We start from the raw sequence: 14,760 nt of genomic DNA on the forward strand, positions 1-14,760 counted from the left end.
ATTTTAAACGTTTCGAATAACTCTTTATTGAACCAGGAGATAATTGAAACGTTCAAAATGCTACCTTCTTCTGTATGGGCTTTGATATCCTTCGATCTTTGGGGGGTATTTTTTGGTTTTCACGGGGGCAGGGCGTGTTTTTTATCGCTTTTCGTTGAACGTCGCCGTAAAACGTCATTTTTAGTTGAAACGCACGAAGCTGCTGCCGATTGTCATTGACGGGTTGAGTTTGTTTGTTACGTCACACACGCGCGGGTTGAGGAGTGTCGCGTCACGCACGTGATTTGTAATTGTGTAAGTAAAATTAAAATATTGAAAGCGTGTTACCAGACCCAGATGATGCCCCCGAAAAACGCGACCCTTTACGTAACACGTGTTTGTCATCACTAAAATTCCGCCTCGAACGTGATCCTATAGACCAGTGCTTTCCAAACCTTTTTAAGTTCGCCACTTTAAATGCAAGTTTTGTTGTGTGACCCACAATGAGATGTGAGTACTACACAAAACTTGCATATATACTCCCTGCGTACATATAGTAAAATAATATTGCGACAGAACACATTTAATTGCAACCTATTTGTTACATTGTTGCATAAATGGTACGGTTTTTTTTTTCGATCTAATTAAAAGTGTAACATTTAGAAATGCTTCGCGACCCATTGGTTGGGAAGCACTGACCTATACTATATTTTTACGAATTCCTCTTAAATTTTGCCAACGACAGCGCTTGTGACCTTTTGACCTTTCCTGTTAAACTCCCCACGTCATTTTGTTGTGCGTTGTTTGTTTGTTGCTCCGAAGTCATTCGCGTTGTCTTGAATTCTCGTCACTTCGTCGTGGGGAAACACACAAAGAAAAACTGCCAGGCGTCGCGATATTCTTCCGCGGCGCGGTCCGCTTGGAAGAGATATTCTTCCGCGCCATTTTTCGTTTGAATCTCATGCGATTAGCTTCGGACGTCGTTTTGCGATAGCGTCCTCAGAAAAAAAGCTCAAAAGCGCCGTAACCCTATTCGTTTTTGTTTTTCAATGAAATGCCTTGTAACTTTTTTTTCTTTTTTGCGCCCTCGCTCGCGGCTTAACTAATCGTGTTAAATCTATTAATCGACCTGGTGTTAATCAGTAACCTGTCCGGTGTCCGCCGACTGTAGTATAATATATAGTTTAGCATTTATATAATCGCACTCACGAAATCACGCGTTTCGCCCCTTTTTTTCCTCCTTGTTTCCACCTTTTTTATATTAATATATCTCGTTTTTTTTGCGTTGCCGAGCTCTATAGATCTATAATATTCATAACGCGTTAACGGCGGCAAGGGTTAAATCCTGCCAATTGCGCGATTTCGTTAAATAAAATCGCTCAATCCCAACGGATTTTTGGAGGTGATTCCATTATGCTTGCACAAAAAAATCGCCATTGATTCAAAATTGTCCAAAATGCTTTGTCGTCGGTGTGCAAAAATATAAAGGTTTTTTGTCCACTAAAATGTGACAAGTTACCAAGCGTCCGATACACGGATATTTTACAATAATATTTTTTTACTTAAAATTCCAACCTATTTAACGCAAATTTTCAAATATTGTACTGGGACCCGAAAAAAAATTCGCTGAAATACAATTCAGTGCGGTATGAGCGCAACTTCTAAAGCAACCTTAAATTTTCGAACCCAATCACAAAAAACGACGCGTTGATTTTTAACCTTGTTTTCGCTTGTTTCGCTCTTGTAAGCGTCCGCAACGTCGCACTATTTATCGATTAACCGTCCGTGCGCCTTCTCGCACGCGGGGAATACCCCTTTGTGGGGAACACCCCGTCTCGAAACCGCCGCGACGCCTAAGCATTGTACAGGTTTAACTAAAATAACCAGCGCGCCACTACCCAACCTTAAAATCACGGCGACAAATCAAACACGAAAGCCGTTCGACAGTTCCAGTCCTCGATTTTTTGTACAAAAAACAAACGCTTCTCTCAAAAAGCGCGAAATCCGGGGAAACTCCGATTTTCCGATGGCGCGCGCATGTCGTCGTTTTTTTTCATCTGTTTGTTGTGTTGTTGTTTTTTTTCGCCCCTCCCCCATCGTCGTGCCACGCCCACCTTATTACGTCCACTCCCCGTTTAACGAAGTAATATTATACATTACACGTCCGGAAAGCAATGATATCTGGTTCTTTTAACGAGACTCGGTCAGTGGAATAGGTAGTGAATTGCTTGTATTTCAACTAAAGGCAATGGTGATAGTAGAATAATTTTCATAGCGGAAAATTTTTAGAGATGACGTCACAAAGTTACAACGCGACGTCTAAAAGAGTAACCGAAGGAAATCGAAGCTTATCGTTCGATGCTGTGCTTAAATAATATGCAACTGAAATATTAGTTGAAATAGAACGGCGTATTTTCAAAACTTATTTTCCCGGAACACCGCTTCGGCTAACTCTCACCACTGACTTAAAGTAGTGCATCACAATAGTTTGCAAGGACTGAATTATAGAAAGTTTTACAGAACGCACACATTAGATGCCATGTGAAGGACGAAGGAAGCAGTTAAGGATTGTATTTGTAGCAGACTTAGACACCTAGAATAATTCTAGTTTTCTATTAGAGCAAAATGCGGCTACTTCTGATATAATTCGGATTTTACGAAAAATGCTACTTTGTTCGGATTTTACGAAAAGTGCTACTTTGTTAACAGCCTTTTTAGTCTCTCAGACAAAACAAAGAATTTTAATTGAAACTCTTTGGTTGCAACGACTTGCATATGATTTTTACAGTCTGAAAAGCATAATCTACTCTACTGTACATGCTTAAAGGCATAAGAATTATTTCAAGTATGTACCACTAATATTCTCATTGTAACATTTTGCGATTTAAAATAAATTGATTGTAAATAAAAAAAAATGAAACGATCTAATTCTTATCAGGGAGTCGAACCGTTTGACTTTTTCGGTTCAGGTTCGGTTCGGGTTCAAGGATTTTTTCGGAATCCGGTTCAGTTTCGGTTTCGAGTAATTTAAAAGTACCGGTTCTACCTCGGTTATTTTAAAACCGGTTCATAAAGTTCCGGTTCGGATACAATATAAGATGCGTTAATTCTAAAAATGTGGGACAATAAAGATATAGGGAATGATCTTTGAATTGTAAGTCATTTAAGCTAAGTTAAGTGACGTATCAAAAAAACAGGAACTCATTGTTGAAATATCTAAAAAATCAAAAATCAACGTTTTATTTAACCAATTTTCATATTTTTGTCATAAAATTTCGAACATGGCGTAACTTAACTCAGTAAAATACAAGTTGTGACGTCATGCTGGAGTGAACCGCATTTGTTTACATGTTCGGGTTCGGTTAAGGTTCAGGCACTTTCAAATTATTCGGTTCGGTTCGGGTCCTCAAAATTGTACGAAAAACGGTTCAGATTCGGTTACGGTTCGAAACAAATTGACCCAAAACCGGTTCATAAAGATCCGGTTAAAAAGTTGAAATCTAGTTGTCCAAGTATCTGTAGTAATGTCATCCGTTTGCTGGAAGAAAAGAGTCTCCCAGTAACTTTCCATAATGCACTTGTACAAACTTGCAATTGGCGACTGTTGAGCGCTCAATGTGAAGTCGAGTCGTTCCTTTCCTGTTTACGTTTTATTTTACATTTTGCAAGAACGGAAATGCCGTGGCTTGACTTACTCAAACTGCAATACGTTGTTGTGCCAGATTTGGGCAGGCAAGTTAACTTTGTCACAGGTATCACCAAAAAGTAGTAGGTATAAGTAGCGCCGTGAATTAAGACTTCGTTTAACTTACACGTATAGTTAAATGTGACTTCTGTATGAAAGCATTGTGACGCTCGTAAACTGTAGTCCATCATATAATTAATTATATTTATTGTTCCAATGAACATTACGCATTCACAGAGCGAATTAAACTCATCATTTTATTATTTTTGCGACCCAGATCTATTTAATTTTACGTAGCCAGGTACAGCAAAGCTTACTTCTTAACCTTATTTAGAAAATAAACGCCGAACATAACAATTGAGAAAGCAAAGCTGATTCCAAAACCATAGTTACGTCTGGTTATTGATACTTAGGCTAGTAAAGAATAACGTTAAGTATAATGTGAATGGAAGATGTAACAACTGCAGTCCGGAAAATTTCGCTTTGTGTACAAAAAGGAAGGTTTTTTATTACTTCCTGTGTAATTATATGCTATGCGTAACAACTGTAGAAATTACTGGTCGCATTTTTGTACAAAAAGTTCTGTATTGTCAAAAAACTGGTTTGATATAATGGAGAGCCCATCGCCAATATTGAGGGCAGTGGTTCTCAACCGCCGGTCCGCGGACCGGTGCCGGTCCGCGTCAACTTTTCTTCCGTCCGCCAAATATATTACAATTTTATATCTCAATGGCAAGATGTAAAAGCTTGTCCATCAAATTTAGAACTTCGCCAGTTCCGTAATTTGTAGCATTCTGACGTAACATATAGAGTTAATGGTCTACTTAAGACGTCAAGTGTTGTACCCAACTATTTATAAGTATAGGCTACAACAAGACCAGCTGTATGTGAAAAACTTCAATAGAACCACGTATGATTTTTAAAAATACAGCGGCAAATTGCTCATAAAATTGAAGTCTTAATTATTTGCTTTAAAGTTACATTATTTTGTCGTAATTACATTTTGGGTTGATTTTGATTTTTGAAAGTCCACCGGTCCGCAAAATTTGTTTTGAAATTTTAACGGTCCGTGAGCTAAAAAGTTGAGAACCACTGATTTAGAGCACAATAGCTGACTTTTGGTATTGGATTTCCTGTTGTATTTTTTGGTGTTTATAGTTGTGATGTTGAACAAAACATGTCCTAAATTTATTGTATTTTGTGTAAAATTTTGTTGTTTATTGTTTAAATGCTCTAACTGAGCAGTTGTGTCTAGGTTGTGTCTAGTTGTGTTTGAAGATTTAGTTTTAATAACCAGGTTAGTGTAGATAAAAAAGAGGCCAATATTTTTATCAAGATAGAAGCTATCAAACCAATCAGTCGAAAATGAAAGCAGGTATGTTGGCTTTAAAGTTTATTTGCAATTTAACATTTAAAGCAAAAGCTTTTTTACGTATGTGATTTTGTAGAAGGAAGATTGCCAGCCGATATGCAGCCAAAAAACAGAATTCACCGCCATTCTATTTGGTCCTTTCTGCTACTTTTAGCCATCTCTCTGGCAAGGATAGGAGGGGTAATTCTTTCGTATTGTAACTTTTTACCAGTGTTGTAAAACAAGTCATTTTGAAATGACTGAAGTCCCAGTCAAGTGTTTTGCAAAAAAACAAGTCCCGGTCAAAGTCATCAGTTGACCAAGTCAAGACCCATGTAGTCAAGGTATTATGAGAGCAAGGCAACTTCAAGTCATGCCATTGACTTAAGGAATTACAACACTGCTCAACTGTGGGTATACTGTCCTTATATGCAGGGCTTTGGAGCAGTCGTAAATGTTAAACGGCTCCGGCTCCAGCTTCGGAGCTTTCTTTTATCATAGGTTAGCTCCAGCTCCGGAGCTTATTGATACCACTGCTCCGGCTCCATTACGACAAAAACTGAGGTTTAAGGCTGAACGCTTAATTTGCAATATCTAGCGTTTCAAAATATTCACAAACGAAACACCACAATGGTTAGTTAGAAAAGGTGCGCCTAAGAGGCAACAATTCCTAATTTTGTGAAGAGTTGCTGTTAAGTTATGTGAATTCAGCTATTAGTGGAAGGCTAGTAGCATATCATCTTATGAAATATATCGGAGCCGGAGCTATTTTTTAAACAACTGGCTCCAGCTCCTGCTCCAGCTCCATTTAAATTACACGTAGAGCTCCGGCTCCAGCTCCAGCTCCGTTAAAAATGCACGGCTCCAGGGCTCCGGCTCCACGCTCCGGCTCCGGCTCCAAAGCCCTATGCTTATATGGATTACAACTCCACGCTTAACTGATCAGCCTTGTGCCAATAGAAAGTATGAGTTCAGTGCCGATCCGAACTGATATAGCCTATATATATATATATATATATATATATGTATGGCTCTTTAAAGAGGGAATTTTGCCCGCAGATAAATCAAAACTAACATACTAGCATGATATGAATAAAACTGCACACGGCCATGGCCCCTTTCCACACTGTAGCTGTAGCCTATACTTTTCATAAACAAGAAGCAATTTTTTTAGCGCTGCGCTCAAATCCTATTTGTTTTTTGGTGGCTGTTAGTCCGTTTGACGGAATCTTGTTCCAAAGGACATGTTTGTAACATGTCATTCTGTAATTAAAGTTGTGTAAACTTAGCCAATGCACTTTTTTGCGCTTAATATGCCCTGTCTTTGGTAGACAGAACAAACAGCCCTATTCAAATCAATATTTTGTTTCAACATAAAAAAAAACATGTGATATGACTCTCATCGAAATACAACCAGAAGTATTCCGCTTTTATGGCGCCCTTAGGTAAAAAGGTTCTCGGCCTCTGCCCTAGGCCATCCCGTTATTTGAATTAATGTTTTAGTTGCACGTTCCCTCAGGCGATTTAAAAACTTTCACGCGTCCCGATAAAAAATTACTTTACTTTCACCCTTGACTTGCAGGGAATGTTTATTTCAATCCACGGCCCCACCCTACTAACCCTGGCCAGGAACGTGGGTGTTTCGGTGAGTGACGTTTCCTGGTTGTTCGGAAGCCGCTCCATCGGACTTCTGGCTGGCGGAGTCGCCACCGGATTCGTGATGAAGAGACTGAACAACATGTACACTTTCGGTGGGTCTGTTACATCTGTTACGCCAAATATTGAGGTTACCAGGGGCGGATTCATTCAAGGAAGAGACTGGCCACTGTTTTTGCCTATCGTAACTAAGTAGGTGCAAAAAAAGTCATGCTTTGCGCAAATTGATGTTGCCAGAATGTCCTACTCCATTTGATACAATTCTTTTAGCCCAAAGGCGACGTACGTCATATTGCAACATCGAAAATGAAAAGTTGGGCAACTTAAACGATATAAATGAGTTTTTGCGGTTTGTGCGAATCGATCACATTGTTGTAATATAGTTCTTGTATTAAAAATAACACCTGAGCAATCTAAAACCTTAACAAAATAAACGAACTGTGTTGTGTACATTAGATTACTTTTTGATAAGCGAAAAATGTGTAAAAGAAGACACGAACGTAAAGTTGGATAAATTTTAACTCTACCATCTTTCCAAACCCTACTGCCAAATTTTAGAAGGTTTTCCAGAATTACAGCCGGAAGAAAAAAATACGATTGCTAAATGTTAAACTAATTACAAAAACATGTAGACGGAAACGTGAAAACAACATATCTAACAACCAATAGGAAGGGAAAACACCATATATAACAATCAATAAAACAAACTGTGCAACCACGATTTGTAGGTGATTATAGTTGCGAAACGGGAAGCCCAAGTTGGGGATGTCCGATAATATCGGATCGGAGCCGATACCCGATGCCAAGTAATATTATCGATACCCGGCCGATACTAGGTTGGTATCGGTACCAATTCTATGCCAAATTATTTTGGGAAGTGGCAATAATTTGCGATTATACGCAGTAATTTTTATCTTGAAACTTAAATTTATTTCAAAAATATATAGGTTAACAACTTGAGATAACTAAATTTCCTGATTCCTTCTATATGAATCTATTTGCAGCTGGTGCATCGTTCGTCCTAGCGGCCGTGGTGACAGCAACCCCTTGGATAACCCATCTGTGGTTGCTCATACTTGTTGTTATGGTCGGTGGAGTCGTGTTTGGCTATCTTGATGCAGGTAACCTTGGAAATAGCGTATACTAGCCTACTATATATTACAAAACTACTATATGTTTCTGTATTATACAGTGCGTTTATCACAATGCTATTTCTCACTTTGGTTAGTTTAAAACGATTTATTTGGGTGGCACACTTTTTCATTGAATGTTTGGTTTTCTTTCGTGGATCGGTTAAGTTTCTTTTTTAAAAACATTAAAGTCCTACTTTATTTTGTAATAACATGACTTGACTTTAACGATTTTATTTGGATGGCGCAGTTTTTCATGCAATGTATCATTTTCTTTCGTGGGCCGGTTAAATTCTCTGGCTATTATCAAAAGCAATACTAAACGAGCAATTGTACTTTTTATACAAAGACTATATACTAAAGCAGTGGTTCTCAACCTTTTTTCTTTCGTGGCCCATTTTCGTTGCACAAAAATTCTGTGGCCCAATAAATTGTTATGAAAAAAACAACTATGGAATAGGTTTAGAAGAAAAAACAGCACAACAAGTTTCAAAACAGATAATTTCTTTACCCGTGCAGTGAGATACTAGCTGCTGAACAATAAATTTACATTCCTTCTAAATTCCTTCCCAAGCCATTATTTCTGTAAAATTAAGTGTAGTGACACAAATAAAACTTAATATTTCATTAAATCTAGCTTTATAAAATTGGTCTGTGGCCCACTCAAAATGTTCCCATGGCCCACTGGTTGAGAACCGCTGGACTAAAACGAATATTTTACTGTTTGTTCGGTTTTCTGACAAAATATACCCAGCACAAGATTCAACAGCATACTAATGTCAAAACATACTTTTAAATTTTAACTACCGAAGCCGAATATATCTCTATTATAAATGCGTGCACTATTTATACATAGGAATATATAAGCACAATGCATCTACAACTATCATCTTTTATTATGTTTTTTATAGTTGTACAAATAAGATACACAAATCGAGTTGTGTACCTACAAACATATTTTGCTCGTATATCACAGTAGTGTAATTGTCTACAATCTATTGCTAAACGAAAGTCTTAATATTGTTTGGATTTTTTACCAGCCTGTCTTTCTTTAAACGTTCAGCAATGCTGCAACAGCTATTCGTGTGATAAAAAATGTTACTACGCTTGCTAAAATATAAACAGGAAGTCAGAAAAACGCGCTTCGTTTTGAACTTGGCGACTGAACGTTTTTTCTGCGTAATTTCGGTTACATTGGTTTTGGAGGAAATTAAAATAATGGTTTCAGAAAAAGATAAATATTGCGTGTAAAATTTCCTCAGCGATATGCCAACTGTAAGTTATATTCTCGTAAGCAATCGCTTTTTAAATGTTTTTAAACGCAAGATATTTACAAACATAAATTGTCAAGTGACATGATTCCACACTACAATGATTCCCAAACTTTTTTAGCTTGCGGCAGTGTTGTAATGACGTCACTACTGTTTTCAAATGAATTGACTTGACTTAAATCGATTTGACAAAATGACATGACTTGAAGTCTTTATAGACTTGAAGTCTTTGTGGCTTGGACTTGGTCATTGAATTAAATGACTTGGCTTAAAATGAAGTGTTTTTGTTTGAAATTACTCATAATCAGATGACAATTTTAATAGTTTATTGTTTTATTTTTATTCCAGTGATTTGACTTGCAGTTGACTTGGTTCTATAAATGACGTGACTGGGACTTATGTCAAAAATGACTTGTTTACAACACTAGCTTGGGGTATACTTCAAAAATTAACAAACAAATCGCGGCACATTTGTTTTAAAAGACATCATTACAAATAAAAGACAATTATAACTTACCATTATTACAGGAAAAGACAATAGGTTTATAGCACAATCTATTCAGTTTGTGATAAAACTACGGTGCCAATTTAAGTCTAGTACAGTGGTTCTCAAAGTTTTTTTCGTATTCCTCCCATAAAGATTTGAAAATTCCTCCCCGACAAAAATCACCAAAAAAATATTGCCAAAATTTCGCAGTAAATGGATATGCCGTGCAAGGCGTGTTTTTATGGTTTATCTCAGAGATAACAGTGAACATTACAAAAGTAGGGTACAATTAAAAAACAATACAAAAATGCAAAGAAAATTTTACCGAACGAAATTTACATAACGTATTTATAAAGTGTTATTAATTGTAAATGTGAACCATGAGCATGTTTAAAAAAAACTATGGATATTGAGGAGAAAAGCAGGCCAGTTTTGCCCGAAAATCTCCGCGTTTGCAAATGTCAAGTGTTCCTCTATTTTGGAAAATATCGGTAATGGCACTAAAACCACATTCAACTAAATATGTATAGTCGGAAATAACCGTTAATTTGTCATACTTCGATTAGCACAAACTTGTGGACCCAACCACATTAGCTATTTTTTTAATTAGCGAATTGGTAAAAGTCGCTCTCGAGCATTTGCTTTGGCATTTTGCAGAATTTAAAATTTATACTGAACCCATACTGCACTATTAAGACTAAATCTACCAAATATTCAACTTAAACTTATCTGCAATAAGTATAGGTGATTAGAAGGATTAGCCTACCAAAATAAAACATTGTCCAGGTAACCAGGTTATGATTATTGGCAGAAATGTGAATCGGTACTATCCAGTTAGTATTATTTTTCTCAAATTATAAGTAGCTGCAGCTATAAGAAGTTAAAGCTGGGCAAATATGTTTTTTCACCCTTTCTTATTTTTCACCCGCAGTTTACTTTTACGTACTTATAATTATAACCATGCTAAAACAAACAAACCAACAGTATAAAACAGACACCTGGTGCTAGTGAACTTTACGTACTGTGACGAAACAATAGATATTGTAAAGTAAACAAAGTCTATTATGACGTAGTTTAACACAATTAAAGCAGCATATTTTCTTCACATATAGGCTACTTTAAGTCTTATAGTAGGTAGAAGTTCCCATTTAAACTTTGCAGTTGGTTATATGTGTTAAATATTAAATCATGAAAAGTGAGCAGTTTTCATACACTTTTCCTCCCCAATTCCTCCCTGGAACAAATTCCCTCCCCCGAATTTAAAATTCCCCCCAAAGTGAGCCAAGTGGCTCCGTTTGAGAACCACTGGTCTAGTATGTTTGCCTGAACTTTACACAGCACACTTTCTCTCGGGGATCTCTCGCGGCACAACGTTTTTTCTACGTAATTTTGGTTAAATTGGTTTTCGAGGAAATTAAGATAATGGTTTAAGGAAAAAGATAAATATTGCATGTAAAATTTCCTCATCGATATGCCAACTGTAAGTTACGATCTCGTATGTCATCGTCGATTTTTAAATGTTTTTAAACGCAACCTATTTACAAACATAGAGTCAACGGACATGATTCCACATTATAATGGTTCTCAGACTTGTTCAGCTTGCGACAGTATTCTAATGACTCACTGTTTTCAAATGAATTGACTTGACTTAAATCTTAAATCGTCAAAATGACATGACTTGAAGTCTTTATAGACTTGAAGTCTTTGTGACTTGGACTTAAGTCATTGAGTCGAATGACTTGGCTTAAAAAGCGTTTTTATTTACGAAATAATTGAAAAAAGAAATATTCATCTCTCCACGTAGAAAATTAGATTGCTACATGTTTTTTATTTGTTAGTTTTTAGTTGAGACATTACTCGTAGTCAGACTAGTTTACCAATTTTAATAGTTTATTGTTTTATTTTTATTCCAGCGATTTGACTTACAATTGGCTTTCTTTAATAATGACTCGACTGAGACTTATTTCAATTCAAAATGACTTGTTTACAACCAGGGAGTCGAACCGGTTCGGGTTCAAGAATTTTTTCGGAATCCGGTTCAGTTCCGGTTTCGGTTCGGAGGAAATTAAAAGTTCCGGTTCAGCTCCGGTTCGACCATCGCTATTTCAAAACCGGTTCATAAAGTTCCGGTTCAGATACAATATAAGTTGCGTTAAATCTAAAAATGTGGGTCGATAAATGTAGAGAATAATGTTTGAATAGTAAGTCATTCAACCTAAGTTACGTGACTTATTAAAAAAACAGCAACTTGTTATTAAAATATCTAAAAAGTAAAAATTCAACGATTTTTTCATTTAACATTCATATTTTTTTCATAAAATTTCGAACATGGCGTAACTTGACTCTGTAAAATAGAAGTTGTGACGCCATCAGGAGCGAACTGCTTTCATTTACAGGTTCGGGTTCGATTGCGGTTCAGGTACTTACAAATTATTCGGTTCAGTTCCGGTTCAACTCCTTAAAATCTTATAAAAACCGGTTCAGGTTCGGTTACGTTTAGGATAAAATTGACCCAAAACCGGTTCATAAAGTTCCGGTTCGGTTCCGGTTCGACTCCCTGTTTACAACACTGGCTTAGGACTGCAAAAATTAACAAACGAATTGCGGCACACTTGTTTTAAAAAAAACATCATTACAAATACAAAACTAGTATCACCATTATTATACGAAAAGACAATAGGTTTATACCACAATTTGTTTCAGTTTGTGATAAATCTACGGTGCGACTTTAAGTCTAGTGTGTTTGCCTGAACTTGCAAAACTCGCGGGTTGTTTTATGAAGTTGCAAAAAAATAGGCAGCACACTTTTCCCCGAGAATCACTCGCGGGCACACATCAGCCCAACGTGATCAAAATGATTAAGCCTATGTCGTAAATTGTATCCCAAAATGCCTATGCTCATGTGTGATTTTCAATGTTGTTATGTCTAAAGTCACTGTTTTTAAATGACTTGACTTGACTCAAGTTAACCAATTTTAATAGTTTAAAATTCTATTTTTTATGACAAGGACGTGACTTGGAATCTATTTGGTCTAATTATGACTTGACTCGGCATTTATTCTAAAAGACTAAACTTGCACTTAAGTTCTTTTACGAATGACTCGACTGGGACTTTTTAAAATGCTCATACTAATCCCGGCTGTGTTTTTTGTAGGAATGCAAGCCCTGATTCTCCAAGTGTGGGGAGAAAAAGAATCGCGAGGCCTCATTTCGGGCTACCACTTCATGATCGCCTTCGGGGCCTTTCTCGCTCCCTTGATAGGTAATCAAGATCAGGATTGTAGCGCAAGCAAAGTCAAGCTAGAAAATGACTAGCCTGCGGTGAGGTTCGATCTCACGACCTCCAATCATACCAGGACCGTCGCTCGACCAACTGAGCTATACATGCTCAGAGAGCAGCAAGTCGTGAAATAACCATAGCGCCATTGTCTGCTGCATCATGTTCGAACATAAAACATCAATCGAAGGGGAGTACTATACTATGTGACGTTATCCACAGCCAGTATGACTCCAGAATGGCTTAATCACAGAATACACATTGTCTCTTGTGGGTTTCTTGGAAATCCATTAAGAAACTTTTGCTTTTTTCAGCTCAACCCTTTCTTGGCAGTGGCGAGTCAGAAGTTTGTCCAAATCAAAACCGAAGCGCGAACTTTACGGATCAATTTGATTTGCAAGGGGTGAGGACTATAGCTTAAACATATTTTAACGTTCAATAATGTACTTTAAATCAGTGTTTCCCAAAGGTATATGCACCGTCATGGCAAATTTGTGGTGATCGAACATCTCCACGCATCATCACCACCCCTACGTATACATCTCATGTATTCTAAAAAAATTATGGAAGGTTTAGTGAAAAATCACTGATCAAACTCTGTCGATTCACAACGTGTACCTGAAAATGTGTGTTCTGCTTTTGCAGTACTCCTTTATGATAATGTCGTAAATTATATCCAAAATTGCCAAGCTCATGTCCGATTTTCAGTGTTGTAGTGACTGTTTTCAAATGACTTGACTTGCTTGTACCAATTTTGTACCAATTTTAATATTTTAAAGTTTAATTTTTTATGAGAAGAAATGGACATGATTTTAACTTGGTCTAATTATGGCTTGACTTGTTATATATTCATAACGACTTGAAGGTTTTTTTACGAAATACTTAACTTGATAAGAAGAGTTAAAGGTTATGTTTAGTTTTTACGGACGTTTGTATAACTGATTTAATGGCCTAATAAAAAAGTAAAGTTTAGAAGAAAACAGTAGTGCCACTGTAAGACACTTAAAACTCAAAAACTGAACTTTTCTTTGGCAACCAGCTTTTAGGCGAAAATGAATCAATAAAGTTGCGCTGCAAAATGGTATCAATTGAAATGGTTGCAAAGTATAAATCGAAAAAAAGTTTTGAATTAAAAAATAGCATATTTCACTGCACAGTTTCCTGTGGTTCCACTAAGTTGCACCATAAAACTCAAAAAAATAGGCTTCTGCTGCTTTTTAGGAAATTATTATGATTTAGGAATAATTAAAAGTTCCCGTTTGTTAGGGTCGAATTTATAAACTCGGATCAGGATTACTCAAGTTCAAGTCAAGTTATCTGGAAAATAACGAGTCCAAAAAGTCACGTTAAAAAAATAGCAGTGACGTGCGGTGAGGTACTATTTTTTTCAAGGCAAACAGTTTGAACTTTTTTTATTCAGCTTGTGCCATTGTATGAACTCCGTATCACCTCGAATTTCGTTTTTGCATTAAGCCTATATATAGTTGTTTATCTCTGATTTGGAAAAAGGTATTGAACAGTACTTGTTGTCTTTTTTGCTTGTGGTTTGCAATTATTCCATTTTCTATTTCGATAACTAGGTCTTTGTTAATTTTCTGCAATTATTGTTACGTTGTATATCAACTTTTTACACAATATTTTTCTAAAATAACCAGCGTCTTGTTTTCCTTGGGCATTTTTATAGTTGTTTGTCTTTTACTAATGACAAAAATATCAACTAAACATTTTTATGAGTTTTGCAAAAACTCGAAAAAATAACTGATTTGGGTTCGACTGGACGTCAGTAAAACATCTAAAAAAGTAAAAAGTTTGTCAAAATTTCTTATTTTTTAGCTCAAAAAATAATCGCCCTAGTGATAACCATCGCTTTGACATAACTTTTGCTTGGCCAGATATTGGCTGGTGAGGCAGTCCTTTTAAAGAG

General features: G+C 36.6%; 1 protein-coding gene across 1 annotated transcript; it reads left to right on the plus strand.

The window, feature by feature from the left end:
* The first annotated feature begins 6,600 nt into the window (after positions 1-6,600).
* Positions 6,601-12,874, plus strand: LOC146140956 (solute carrier family 60 member 1-like). The gene is made up of 3 exons (XM_083392753.1): positions 6,601-6,766; positions 7,676-7,792; positions 12,714-12,874. The coding sequence occupies exons 1-3, from the start codon at positions 6,601-6,603 to the stop codon at positions 12,872-12,874; spliced, it is 444 nt and encodes a 147-aa protein (XP_083248879.1).
* The last annotated feature ends 1,886 nt before the right edge of the window (positions 12,875-14,760 follow it).

Source organism: Ascidiella aspersa, chromosome 6, assembly GCF_963924565.1.
Source record: "Ascidiella aspersa chromosome 6, kaAscAspe10.2, whole genome shotgun sequence".
In the NCBI taxonomy this organism is placed as follows: domain Eukaryota; kingdom Metazoa; phylum Chordata; class Ascidiacea; order Phlebobranchia; family Ascidiidae; genus Ascidiella; species Ascidiella aspersa.